This window comes from Trichosurus vulpecula, chromosome 2 (assembly GCF_011100635.1).
Source record: "Trichosurus vulpecula isolate mTriVul1 chromosome 2, mTriVul1.pri, whole genome shotgun sequence".
Classification (NCBI taxonomy): domain Eukaryota; kingdom Metazoa; phylum Chordata; class Mammalia; order Diprotodontia; family Phalangeridae; genus Trichosurus; species Trichosurus vulpecula.
This window is the reverse complement of record NC_050574.1, coordinates 443176186-443188451: the sequence shown is the minus strand read 5'-3', so window position 1 is coordinate 443188451 and position 12266 is coordinate 443176186. Positions and strand designations below refer to the sequence as shown.

The 12266-nt window shown below is 41.8% G+C and overlaps 1 protein-coding gene across 1 annotated transcript in view; it reads left to right on the top strand.

Moving 5' to 3' along the window:
• Window positions 1-12266, top strand: part of MAP3K15 (mitogen-activated protein kinase kinase kinase 15) — a 113715-nt gene that overhangs the window by 15242 nt on the left and 86207 nt on the right. The window contains 3 exon segments of the mRNA XM_036744203.1: window positions 6661-6831; window positions 9206-9318; window positions 11194-11353. Of these exon segments, the coding sequence (XP_036600098.1) occupies window positions 6661-6831; window positions 9206-9318; window positions 11194-11353 (444 nt within the window).

The following is a 12266-nucleotide window of genomic DNA, read 5'->3' as shown; positions in this document are numbered from 1 at the left end:
CAGAGGCAGTAGGTACCAACAAGCAACATACATTTATTAAGCGCCTACTACGTGTCCAGCACTTTGCTAAGCACTGGAGATCCAAAAAGAGGCAAAAGACAGTCCCTGCCCTCGAGGTGCATATGCAAACAAATATATACAAAGAGGGCTACACACAAGATAAATAGGAAATAATTAATGGAAAGAAGGCAGTAGAATTAAGACAGCATTGTGGAGACAGCTTGTGTGAAGGAACATAAATGGGAGGCAGAATGATGGGTTTCAGGAACAGCTGGTGATTCAATCTGACTGGAATGTTGAACATGGTAAGAGGAAATAATTTGGGGAAGGGATGAAGAAGATAGATTCATGGAGGAACTTAAAAGCCAGGTTAGGAGCCTGTATTTTATTCTGGAAGCTGTAGGGAATCTTTAATGATTTTTGAGCAGGGGAATGATGTGGTCTGACTTGTGTTTTCGGAGTATTAATTTGGCAGCTTGGTGTGGAGGATGGAAATGGTGTAGAGCCTGGAATGACCCAATGAAACAGAGGTCCTTGTTTATAGGGACGATCTAAACAATATTCATGTTTCAGCTAGGAGTTGGATTAAATGGCCTTGGAGTTTCCTTCCCACTGTTCAGGTTCTGGGATTTTGTATTCTAATGTATATGTAAAGAATGAGGAATTTTCATGAGTTACTACTGACCTTTCACTCATGTGAAATGGAGCAAGGCAGAGTCATGAATTAATTAGGATAGGTGACCAATAATGAATGATACCTGACCCATGAATGGTAGTGGGTTTGTACTAGTGGCAGAGACTGGTTCAGTCTTGTGTGGTTTTTACTGTTAATGTCCGCTCTGCTGCTTCTGGCAGAACTTTCAAAGATAAGATTTTCTTGGACTAACTTTGTCTTCCAATTACTTAAAATTTCCACTGAACCCAACTGTAGTAAAGCCTGTGTTTGATTTGTGCTATGAGGGTTCCGTATGAATAAACTTTATTGACTGTTTGTATAGTGAGCTCGTTATCATCCATAATGAGGGTATTGGTAAGGTACAGTTAAGGGTCAGGGAAGTTTCAAAGTTTAAGAAAAAAAATTTCCATCAAAGTCATTTCAAGTATTTGTGACTTCTTCACTCAGTCAGTCAGTAAGCATTTATTAAGCACCTACTGTGTATCAGGCACTGCTAAGTACTGGGGATATAAAAAGGGAGGTAAAAATAGTTTCTGACTTTGAGGAGCTCACAGTCTAATGGAGAGAAAATAAGCAGATAACTTTGTACAAGTAATCTATAAACAGGATAAATTTACGGGGGATAATTTACAGAAGGGAAGAACTAGGATTAAGAGGGATTAGAGAAGGAAGCCAGGGAAGTGAGCAGAGGCGAGAAGGTGGAGCATATCAGGCATAGGGAACAGCCAGAGAAAATGCCTGGAGCCAAGAGATGGAGTGTCCTGTTTTGTGGAACAGCCAGGAGGCCAATGTCACTGGATCCGTGTGAGGGAATAAGGTGTAAGAAAACTAGAAAGTGGGGCAGCTAGGTGGCGCAGTGAGTAGAGCACTGGAGTCAGGAGGACCAGAGTTCAAATCTGGCCTCAGACACCTGACACATTTCCTAGCTGTGTGACCTTGGGCAAGTCACTTAACCCCAATTGCCTTGTCAAAAAGCAAAAAAAAAAAAAACCTAGAAAGTAAGAGGGGGCTGGGTTATGTTATGAAGGTCTTTGAATATCAAACAGCATTTCCCATTTGATCCAGGAGGTGATAGGGAGCCTCTGGAGTTTATAGAGTGAGTGTAGGGGGTGTTTAGACCTGTATTGTAGGAAAATCACTTTAGCAGCAGAATATGGCCTAGAAAGGGCCATTGCAATAGTCTAGGCATGAGGTGAGGAGGGCCTGCACCAGAGTGGTGGTCATGTCAGAGGAGAGCAAAAGGGGCATCGAGAGATATTGCAAAGGTGAAATCAAGAGACCTTTGTGACAGATTGCATATGGTGGGGAGGAGGGTGAGAGATAGTGAGGAGCCTAGGGTGATACCTAAGTTGTGAGCCTGAGGGACTGGGAGGGTGGTGGGGCCCTCAACAGTAATAAGTATGTTTGGAAACTGGTTTAGGGGGAAAGATGATGAGTTCAATTTTAGACATGTGGAGTGTGAGGAGTCTACTGGACATCCAGTTTGAGATATCTGAAAGGCAATTTTGGAGATGCAAGAATGGAGGTCAGCTGAGAGGTTGGGTCAGGATAGGTAGATATGAGAATTGTCAGCGTGGAGATAGTAATTAAATCCTTGGGAGCTGATAAGATTACCAAGTGAAGTAGTATAGAGGGAGACCACAAACCCTCCATGTGGTCTTAGGGAGGCCTAAAATATTCATCAGCTGGTGGCCGATCCATTGAGCTTCTAGACTAACTAGTCTGACTTCAAGATACTCTATTGGTCAGCTCACACTCAGAGGCCCCATTAAGGCATTTAATTTGACCAGCCAATGAGAGGATACATTATTTTGAAACAAAAGACATTTATTCAAATAGCATAACAAGACGACCAAAAAATATTCCTCCACCCTGCCTCCCTCACCCCTTTCCACACCCCCATCCCCCGCCATATACTCACGGGTTACGTTCTCACTTAGGTTGCCACAACATGCACACAACACTTAGATCAAGAGTTTGCGTGGCTGTGGTACACATGGAAGATACGTAGATCAGAACTTGTTGAGTCAGGGCCCATGTGTGAGGCCACATACTTTTGGAGGGATATGTGTAGTATGTGGCAAGGGGATGCATTTGACTGTGGTAGCTCAAGGCTCTGATTTTGCAGGACCTCCAGAATCCTCTGGTAATGGTAATCCTTTATAATATGCTGACCTATTCTGGGAGTCCTTGGCTTCATCATCCCTTAGTTATCTCTGCTGCTTTCTGCTGGGCTTCAGGTCTTCAGGGCCATCTGGTGGGCTCTGTGCTTCCATCGTCTGAGGATCAATGACTAGACAAGCTCTCTCCTTGACTAGAGCCCAGCTGATCTTCTTTAGATTCATAAGAGAGGCTAGAAACTACCATATTTCAGCTAGATGAGCCAACAGAAACCAGCAGAAAGTTCCCAAGCCAAGACTGGAACTGAGTATAACAATCAGTCAGCTGACAAATATTTATTAGACAACTGCAAATATGTTCAAAGGACATTGTATTTGACTTCCTAGGGGACATGGCCTCTGACTTCTAGGAATTTACAATTTTGAAAACAAGTCGAATGACCATGGATTTTCATCTGGGAATTTGTTCATTCCTGTAGATAGTATCCCTCATAGGTTCATAGCTTGTGAGATAAAAGAGGGCTTAGAGGCCATAGAGTTTAACCCTCTCATTTTTGTTGTTCAGTCGTGTCTGACTCTTCGTGACCCCATTTGGGGTTTCCTTGGCAAAGATACCGGAGTGGTTTGCCATTTCCTTCTCCAGCTCATTTTACAGATGAGGAACTGAGGCAAAAAGAAGTCAAAGTGACTTGCATAGGGTCACACAGCTACCACCTGATACTGGATTTGAATTCATGAAGATGAGTCTTCCTCACTCCAGGCCTGGCATTCTATCCACTGTGCTACCTAGCTTCTCTCAATTTTCCAGATAAGAGAACTGAGACTCGGGGCAGCTAGGTGGTGCCGTGAGTAGAGCACTGGCCCTGGAGTCAGGAGGACCTGAGTTCAAATCTAGCCTCAGACACTTGACGCACTTACTAGCTGTGTGACCTTGGGCAAGTCACTTAACCCCAATTGCCCTGCCCTCCCCCCAAAAAAGAGAACTGAGATTCTTAGAAGTTAGGTGATTTTCCTAAGATCTCACAGGTAGTAAGTGGTAATGGTAGGGTCTGGACCCCAAATCCTCTGAATCCATTTCTTTTTTTTTTTAGTTTTTAAGAAATGTATTATATGTCCATTTTTAACATTCATTGTAAAAAAAATTTTGAGTTCCAAATTCTTTCCCTCTCTCCAGCCCCTTCCTATCCATTAAGAAGGCAAGCAATATATCAATTATACTTGTGAAGTCATGTAAAACATATTTCCATATTATCCATGTTGCAAAAAAGCAAGAAAATTAAGAAAGAAAGATGTGTTCCCTTCTTTTCTTCTTCTACAGATTTTTAAAATAGCCTATAGTTGATAAAGGACTTCCAAGTGTCTCATTTGATTCTTGTAAGAGCCCTACTGAAGAGGGTCAGGGATGGCATTATTATCTTGTTTTACAAATAAGGAAACTGGGATTCAGAGAATTTGAATGACTTGCCTCAAGTCACACAGCTGCACTCAAACTCAGATCTTTCGGCTTCTAGGCCAGTTATTATGGGATACCCAATAAAACCGAACTTGGAAAATTTATAGTTTCCCCTGCGTCTTCCCCCTCTCCCTGCCACATAAGCTCTGTTGGTCAGTAACTTTTATTAAGCATTTTTTTTGGGTGGTGAATGAGGGAAAGCTAGAGGAAAAAAAGGGAGAAGAAGGGGCAGAAAGGTGGCTCAGCAGCTTGTGTAAACCACTTTTCAGTAAAGTAGACCTTAGTTCATCGGTTTCTAGTAATGGACAAAATTTTCATGTTACCACAAACAGGCCGCTGGCTGCTGCTCACATTGGTGACTGATTAAACACAACAGTTCTGAAATATTGGCTTGTTCTTGGATACCTTGGGGCCTGGAAATCATAAGCAGATCAGCAAAGCGGATTGTTAGTCTCTAAGGGGATTAGACTATTTAGCAGTCTCCTTAAAGTGGCATTTAACTGAAAACTTCTCTTTGCTTTTTCCCTTGCAAATGTTTGACGTGTGTGTATGTGTATGTGTGTATTTTTCCCCCAACCTCAAATGACCTTTTGTTGTGAATGGAAAGAGTAAGTTTCAAATTAAGGAACAATGTAGGACAAACCTAGACCCCAAAGGCTTAAAATCACATTAACAGCTAAGAATTTCAGGAAGGCTAATGCAGCTTTTCATAAACCTGAACGATGGGCATCTTAAAAAATTTGACTCATAGCAGATGTAGAAATTTTGTACCTCATTAAGTGCTTAATCTCTTTAATTTTTTTCTCTATAGGATCCAGAGATTAGCTTGGGGATAAATGTCATCTGTTAAAAATATTTAGCAAAACTGATTGAGTTGGGGGTGGAATAAGTGGGGAGGACAGAGAAAATGGATTCTTCATCAGGAGAAGCAATTTGTAGATTGAATAGGAATCTCCTGAATAGAGAAAGGGAGCATCAGGTGCATTGGGAAGTATCCAAATCAAGAATATGGATAAAATCAACTGTCAAATAATCTTATTGGAATAAAGCAATTATGTATCACAGTGGATAGTGACCAAATCAGGAAGAAAACCCAAATTTGAATTTTGCCTAGGGCATGAGTTATGTTACTCTGGGCAAAATATGTGCATATACATATATGTATATATACATGTACACACACACGCACGCGCGCACACACACACACACACGCAGCTAGGTGGCACAATGGATAGAGCACCAGGCCTGGAGTTAGGAAGACTTATCTCTGTCAGTTCAAATCTGGCCTTAGACACTTACCAGTGGTGTGTCCTTGGGCAAGTCATTTAACCTTGTTTGCCTCAGGTTCCTCATCTGTAAAATGATCTGTAGAAGGAAACAGCAAATTGCTCCAGTGTCTTTGCCACAAAAACCCTAAATGGGGTCACACAGAGTCAAACACGATTGTAACAACTGAACGACAACAATTTATATATTTATATGTGTATGTGTATATATAAATTTCTTTCTTTTTAGCATGTAAATTCCTCGAGGGCAGAAACTTGAATTTTTCTTCTTTTATCCCCATTGTGAAGTACACTGTAACATCGTAGGTACTTAATAAGTGTCTGAATCTTCATATACTTAATAGATTTTAAAGGAAAATAGGTTATTGCTTTTTTGTTTGTTTGTTTAAGCAGAAGACCAAAACTGTTGTTCTAGGGCAGGGTTGTTTTTTAAATATATATTTCATTTTTTCCCCAAATTACATGTTGAAGCAGTTTTTAACATTTGGGTTTTTTTTAAGTTCCAAATTCTATCTCTCCTTTTCTCCCTTCCCCCACCCCAAGATGATAAGCAATCAGATATAGGTCATACATGTGCAATCATGTAAAACGTTTACATATTAGTCATTTTAGTCTTTAATAAAAGTAAGAGAAAATAAGAAAGTGAAAAATAGCATACTTCAGTCTGTATTCAAATAGTATCAGTTCTTTCTCTGGAGGCGGAGAGGATGCTTCATTATTAGCCTTTTGGGATGATATTGCTGAGAATAGGTGTCATTCACAGTTCTTCATTGTACAATATTGCTGTTACTGTGTATGTCTTTCTAGGTTTTTCTGAAATCGTCCTGCTCATCATTTCTTATAGCACGATAATATCCCATTGCAATCATATATCTTAGCTTGTTCAGCCATTCCCCAGTCGATGGGCCTCCCCTTGATTTCCACTTCTTGGCCACCACAAAAAAAGCTACTATAAATGTTTTTGTACAAGTAGGTCCTTTTCCCTTTTGAAAAAAATATATATCTTTGGGATATTGCAGCGGTATTGCTGGATCAAAGGTATGCACAGTTTTATAGCAAGTTTAAAAAGAAAAATCATCTTTGTTTGCCACCAGCCCCTCATGATGACACACGAATGTGTTTCAGGAGGAATCATGCCGGTGACCGAGGGAAGGCACTCCAAGTGATGCTTCAAGTTCTACAAACATGTGATCATCCTGCTCCAGATATGTTCTGCCTGTGTGGGAGAATCTATAAGGACATATTCCTTGATTCAGACTGCAAGGACGTGGAAAGCAGAGACTCTGCCATTGAATGGTGAGATTAAATTCTATTTCCTTGAGTCTGAGTACCATAGGAAGGGAAGGGATCAGGACACATCCTTTGTTTTTTGCCCCCAGTTTCCTTTCAGTTGATTCAGGATTCATATTCCTTTCTTCCTTGTCTCTTAGGCCCCTTGGGTGTGTGTGTGTGTGTGTATATGTGTGTGTGTGTGTGTGCGCACGCACACGCGTGTGTGTGTGTGCATGTGTGCTTGTGTGTACAAGCACAGGGTTACAGGAGTGAGGGTGGGAGTTGGGGAGACAGATACATACAAGGCTGAGCAGGGGGAACAGGCGTGTGTACCTGTCTCTCTGTGACCCTCAGTGAATTGGAGATCGCACATAATTTGAATTCAGGTTGCACTTCCTTCATCCCCCTGGTGACCATGTTGTGAAGGCCCCAGAACTTATCCATTTATTTCAGGCTTCTTCAACTCTTTTTTCTCATTGACCCCTTTGGCAGTGTGGTGAAGCCAATGGCCCCCCTCGTCAGAGCGCTATCTTAGTGTAATTGAAGGAAATGCTAAATTCAAATGAAAGGAGAGTGAAAATAAAGATGTCATTTTGTTCCTCTGCCGAGTCCACTCCCTCCCCCTGACATTTGTCTAAGAACCCTTGATCCGTTCATTCCCTTACAGGATCTTGGATCAAAGGGACCTCAGAGGCGATGGAGGCCCACCTGTCATTTAGCAAATGAGGAAACTGAGGCCCAGAAATATTAAATGGCTTGCCAAAAATCACACAGCAATAGATGGCAGGGAAGGGATTTGAATTCAGGTCCACTTGACTACACAGCCAGTTCTCTTACCACTGCACCACACTTCCAATCCTGATCCTCACTCTCCTGAGAGAGGCCTATATTTAAAGTAATACCACATGGGGCAGCTAGGTGGCACAGTGAGTAGAGCACCGGCCCAGGAGTCAGGAGGACCTGAGTTCAAATCTGGCCTCAGATTCTTGACACACTAGCTGTGTGACCTTGGGCAAGTCAATTAACCCCAATTGCCCTGCCTTCCCCCCTTCAAAAAACCAAAAAATAAAGTAATACTCTGCTATCACCAACTCAGTTCTGAGAAAAGTGGATTCCCCAGCTCTCTCTGTGTCCAGGATGACTTTTTAAAAATGCTTTTGCCAGCTCTCTTCTGTATGATTTAATTCCCAAAGTGTGCAGATTGTGAATATTGGGGAGGAGGAATTACCTTGAAAAATGTATCTTCAGAGCTATTCCTTCTCTTTATCCCTTCATAATGTACTTGTGTTTTTGTGGGCTGGGGTACAGACCTGTGTTTTTATCAATGTGGGGATTGTGTGGCATGGAACTCCCTCAAATGTTCCAGCTTATTCTTAGTTGTCTGGGGAGAGGGGCCACTGGAAAGTTACATGACTTGCTCAGAGTCACATATTTATGTCATATTAAAAAATATTTTTTGAAAATTCTTATTCCTAGCGTTTGGGTTGACTTTGATACTCAGAGCACCAACTCTTGCCTTTAAAGGCCACCTCTGACAGTTATTACCTGGGTGATGATTATCTTCCTGGGCTTCAGCTTTTTCATCAGTGAAATGGACTAGTTAGGTCCCTTAGGTCTCTTTCAGATTTATCTCTGTGATAATAATAACAAGAAAGAAAGCATTTTGAAAATATAATCATAATAGTTCCTTTTGAAGAAATTTCACTGTTTGTTGTTGTTCAGTTGTTTCCAACTCTTCATGACCCCATTTGAGGTTTCCTTGGCAAAGATACTGGAGTTGTTTGTCATTTCCTTCTCCAGCTCATTTTACAGATGAGAAAACTGAGGCAAACAAGGTTAAGTAACTTGCCCAGGGTCACTCAGTTCGTAAGTGTCTGAGGCTGGATTTGAACTCAGGAAGAGTCTTTCCAACTCTAAGCTAGGTGCTTTATCCACTGCATCATTTGCCCTCTTAGTATAGACACAGACAAAAAAAAAAAAACCTAATGTAGACATCCTGTCCAATTGAGTCATAGTATCTCTATACATGTGGAGGGAACCTTCCCTTCCCCCTACTACTCCATGTTGAAAAAAGGGAAGCTGCTTTGTGTTTTCTTGTTATAATAGAGAGCTGGGTTTGACGGCATAGGTGAGTTAATCATTTATGCAAAACAACCCAAATTAACTTTGAAGAGGATGATTTTTGGTGGTTGCCTTTGAGTATTTGTTTACCAGAGTTTCAAAGGCGTGAAAGGTGTTTGACACTAATAGATTTGTCATTTGGCTTACATGAAGAGGGAGCTTGATAAAATGTTTGATGAGTGATAGTGACCTTTTTCTTCATTTAAATTTATTCTTCCAGTCAGTAGTTCAGGACGAGAAAATGCTGTGGTTAATGCTGGCATGCTTATCATAATAGGTACCGAAAGGGGTTTGAGCTCCAGTCATCTCTTTACTCTGGAATTAATCTGGCTGTTTTGCTGATTGTCGCTGGACAACAATTTGAAACTTCTATGGAACTGAGAAAAATAGGTAAAGCTCTTTATGAATCTTATTTTGGTACACTTTTTGGTAAGTCAGTTTTTCAAGTTAAAAAAAATACAAATCACTCACCACCCACAGCCACAGTGTATTACAGAAAGCCATGTATCATTTCCTCTTTGGTAACCCAACAGCAGTGGCTCAGTGCATAGAGTGCCAGGCCTGGAGTCAGGAAGACTCATCTTCCTGAGTTCAAATCTGGCCTCAGACACTTACCAGCTGTGTGACCCTGGGCAAGTCATTTAACCCCATTTGCCTCAGTTTTCTCATCTGTAAAATGAGCTAGAGAAGGAATTGGCAGACCCCTCTGCTATCTTTGCCAAGAGAACGCCAAACAGGGTCACGAAGAGATGGACAAGACTGAAATAACTGAACAAAAACAGCAATCCCAGCAGCAGGGGCAGTCACCTGATTAAAAACTTGTTTTTCCACAGTCAGATCTGTGACTCAGATCTCATTTGCCGAGGTTCACAACTTCAGAGTCATTCTTCACTCTCTTCCTATCTCACTCCTCCATATCCGATCAGGTGCCAAATCTGCATCCACAAGGCTTCTCAAATCCATTTCCTTCTTTCTACTCACACGGCCATCCCCCTAGTTCATTTGCTCATCACTTCTCACCTGGAGTAATGGAACAGCCTCTTAGTCTCCCTGTTTCTGCTTTCACCCTCTCCAATCCATTCTCTCTACAGTAAAACAATAGTGTTCCTAAAGCATAGCTTCTGACCATGCCACTCTCCAAGAATCTTCAGTGGCTCCCTATTTCCCTGTAGGAACAAATGTAAACTCTTCAAACTGATGTTTATGGCCCCTTATAAACTGGCTCTAGCCTATCTCTACAGACTTATTTCACATTATTTCTCTTTAAGCACTTTAAGTTCCTGCCAGACTGACCCACTAGCTGTTTCATGAGATTGAAATGCATCTACCTCCTCTGGATCTTCGTACAGGTTGCTACTGTTAACTGGAATGTACTTCCTCCTCGCCTGTGCAGGGACCTCTTCGAATTCTACAAGGCATAACTTCAGGGGCTCTCTCCCATGAGAAACCTATTAGGGTTCTCTCCTTCTAAAATTATCTTGTATTTATTTTTCTTAGCACATGCATTTGCCACGGCCCTCCTCCCTGGAACAATGTAAGCTCCATAAAGGAAGGGATGATTTTAGTTTTGTGTTTGTATCCCCAGCATTTAGTGCAGTGCATTGTGCATAGTAGGCACTTAGTGAATGCTTTAAGACAGGGCTCTGCACATAGTAGGTGCTTAAATGCTTGTTGAATTAAATGACTTAGCCCCTGAACACCACACGATCCCAATAACTTAGACTCTATTTTATAGCAGAAAAATGGTATGGCATAAGAGATAAAGAGACAGCCTCGAAACCAAGAAGACATGGGGATTCAAGACCGGCTTCTGATATTTGCTGGGTGACCCCGGGCAACTGACTTACCCTCTTGTTGCTCTGGGCAATTCACTAAGACTTAAGTGGCAGAGAAGATGCTGACCTGCATTGATAGGGAAGGAATTTCCTCACCTGGGAGTTCCTATAGCAGTGAAATCACTGTCAGTTCCTATCTTATCTTTTTTAGTAGTAATGACTTAGGCTGACAGTTCACCATAAAACGTTCTTTACCTACATTATCTTGTTTTGATCCTTACAACAACACCGTATAGGGAACATATTATCATACCCATTTTACAGGTGAGAAACTGAGACTTGGGTCTAAGTCTTTGCCCAGGATCGTAAAGCCAGCGACTAAGAGGTGGAATCCTGACTCAAAGCCTGATCTGACTTAGAATCCAGTGTTCTGTTCACTTGATGTCTTTGTTTATATAAACTAATCTTGACTAAAATTCCAACTTCTAAGGTGTCCGGCTGAATAGTTTGCTGGGAAGAAAAGGAAGCTTGGAAAAAATGAACAATTACTGGGATGTTGGTCAGTTCTTCAATGTGAGCATGTTGGCCAATGACATAGGGAAAGCGGTACAAGCCGCAGAGAGGCTATTTAAACTCAAGCCTCCCATCTGGTGAGTGCCATTGTAATAGTAATTAAGGTGGGATTTTTTGCTGTTGACCTTTAATGATTCTGGCCTTTGTTTGAATGGGGCAGATAAAGTGGGATGTTTTTCTCAGCACTAAGACAATTGGGAGTCATTGATTTGTATCTGATGTGATATTGGGGTGGGGAATTTTCCATGCCCAGCCTGGGTGAGGTCTGGGCCCTCAGGGCCCTGAACAGGATGTATAAGCACAGAGGTTAGTGTTCTCTCTTGCAGCTCTGAGCCACAGCAGGAGTGGCGTGACTCTGGGCCAACCATTGTAATGCGCTCCCCGGCTGAACACTCAGATGTTGATAACTACGAATTGTATTTGGTCTGTAATTCTGGGTGCTGGTTTTTTCCCCTAAACTAAGTGAATGATATTTGTATGCTGGATTAAAGTAAGATTGTTAACCCCTTAACATTGCTTTCCTCAGTAAAGCCGATCCAGAGGACCTGGGCTTGCAGCATTCCGTGAGCTGGTTGTTGTTGGTTTTACACCCCCACAGCAGCTGCTAGTTGGATTGTTGAAACAGCCCTAGGTCTGTTGTCATCAAGCACCAGCTGTCTTTGTTCATGGTGTTCTGATACGGATGGAGTGCTGGGCCTGGAGTCAGGAAGACCTGACTTCAAATCCAGCCTCAAATACTTCCTAACTGTGGGACCATGGGCAAGTCACTTGGCCTCTGTTTGTCTCAGTTTCCTCATCTGTATGGGGTTAATAATAGCACCTACCTCCCCAGGTTGTTGTGATGATCAAATGAGATAATTATAAAGCGCTTAGTACAGTGTCTGGCACAGTAGGTACAACGTAAATCTTAGCTATTATTATTATTTGGAAAGGATTCAGTCATGAAAAATGGTGGTGCATCTTTGGTTTGGTGTTCTGAATTCTTTGTTA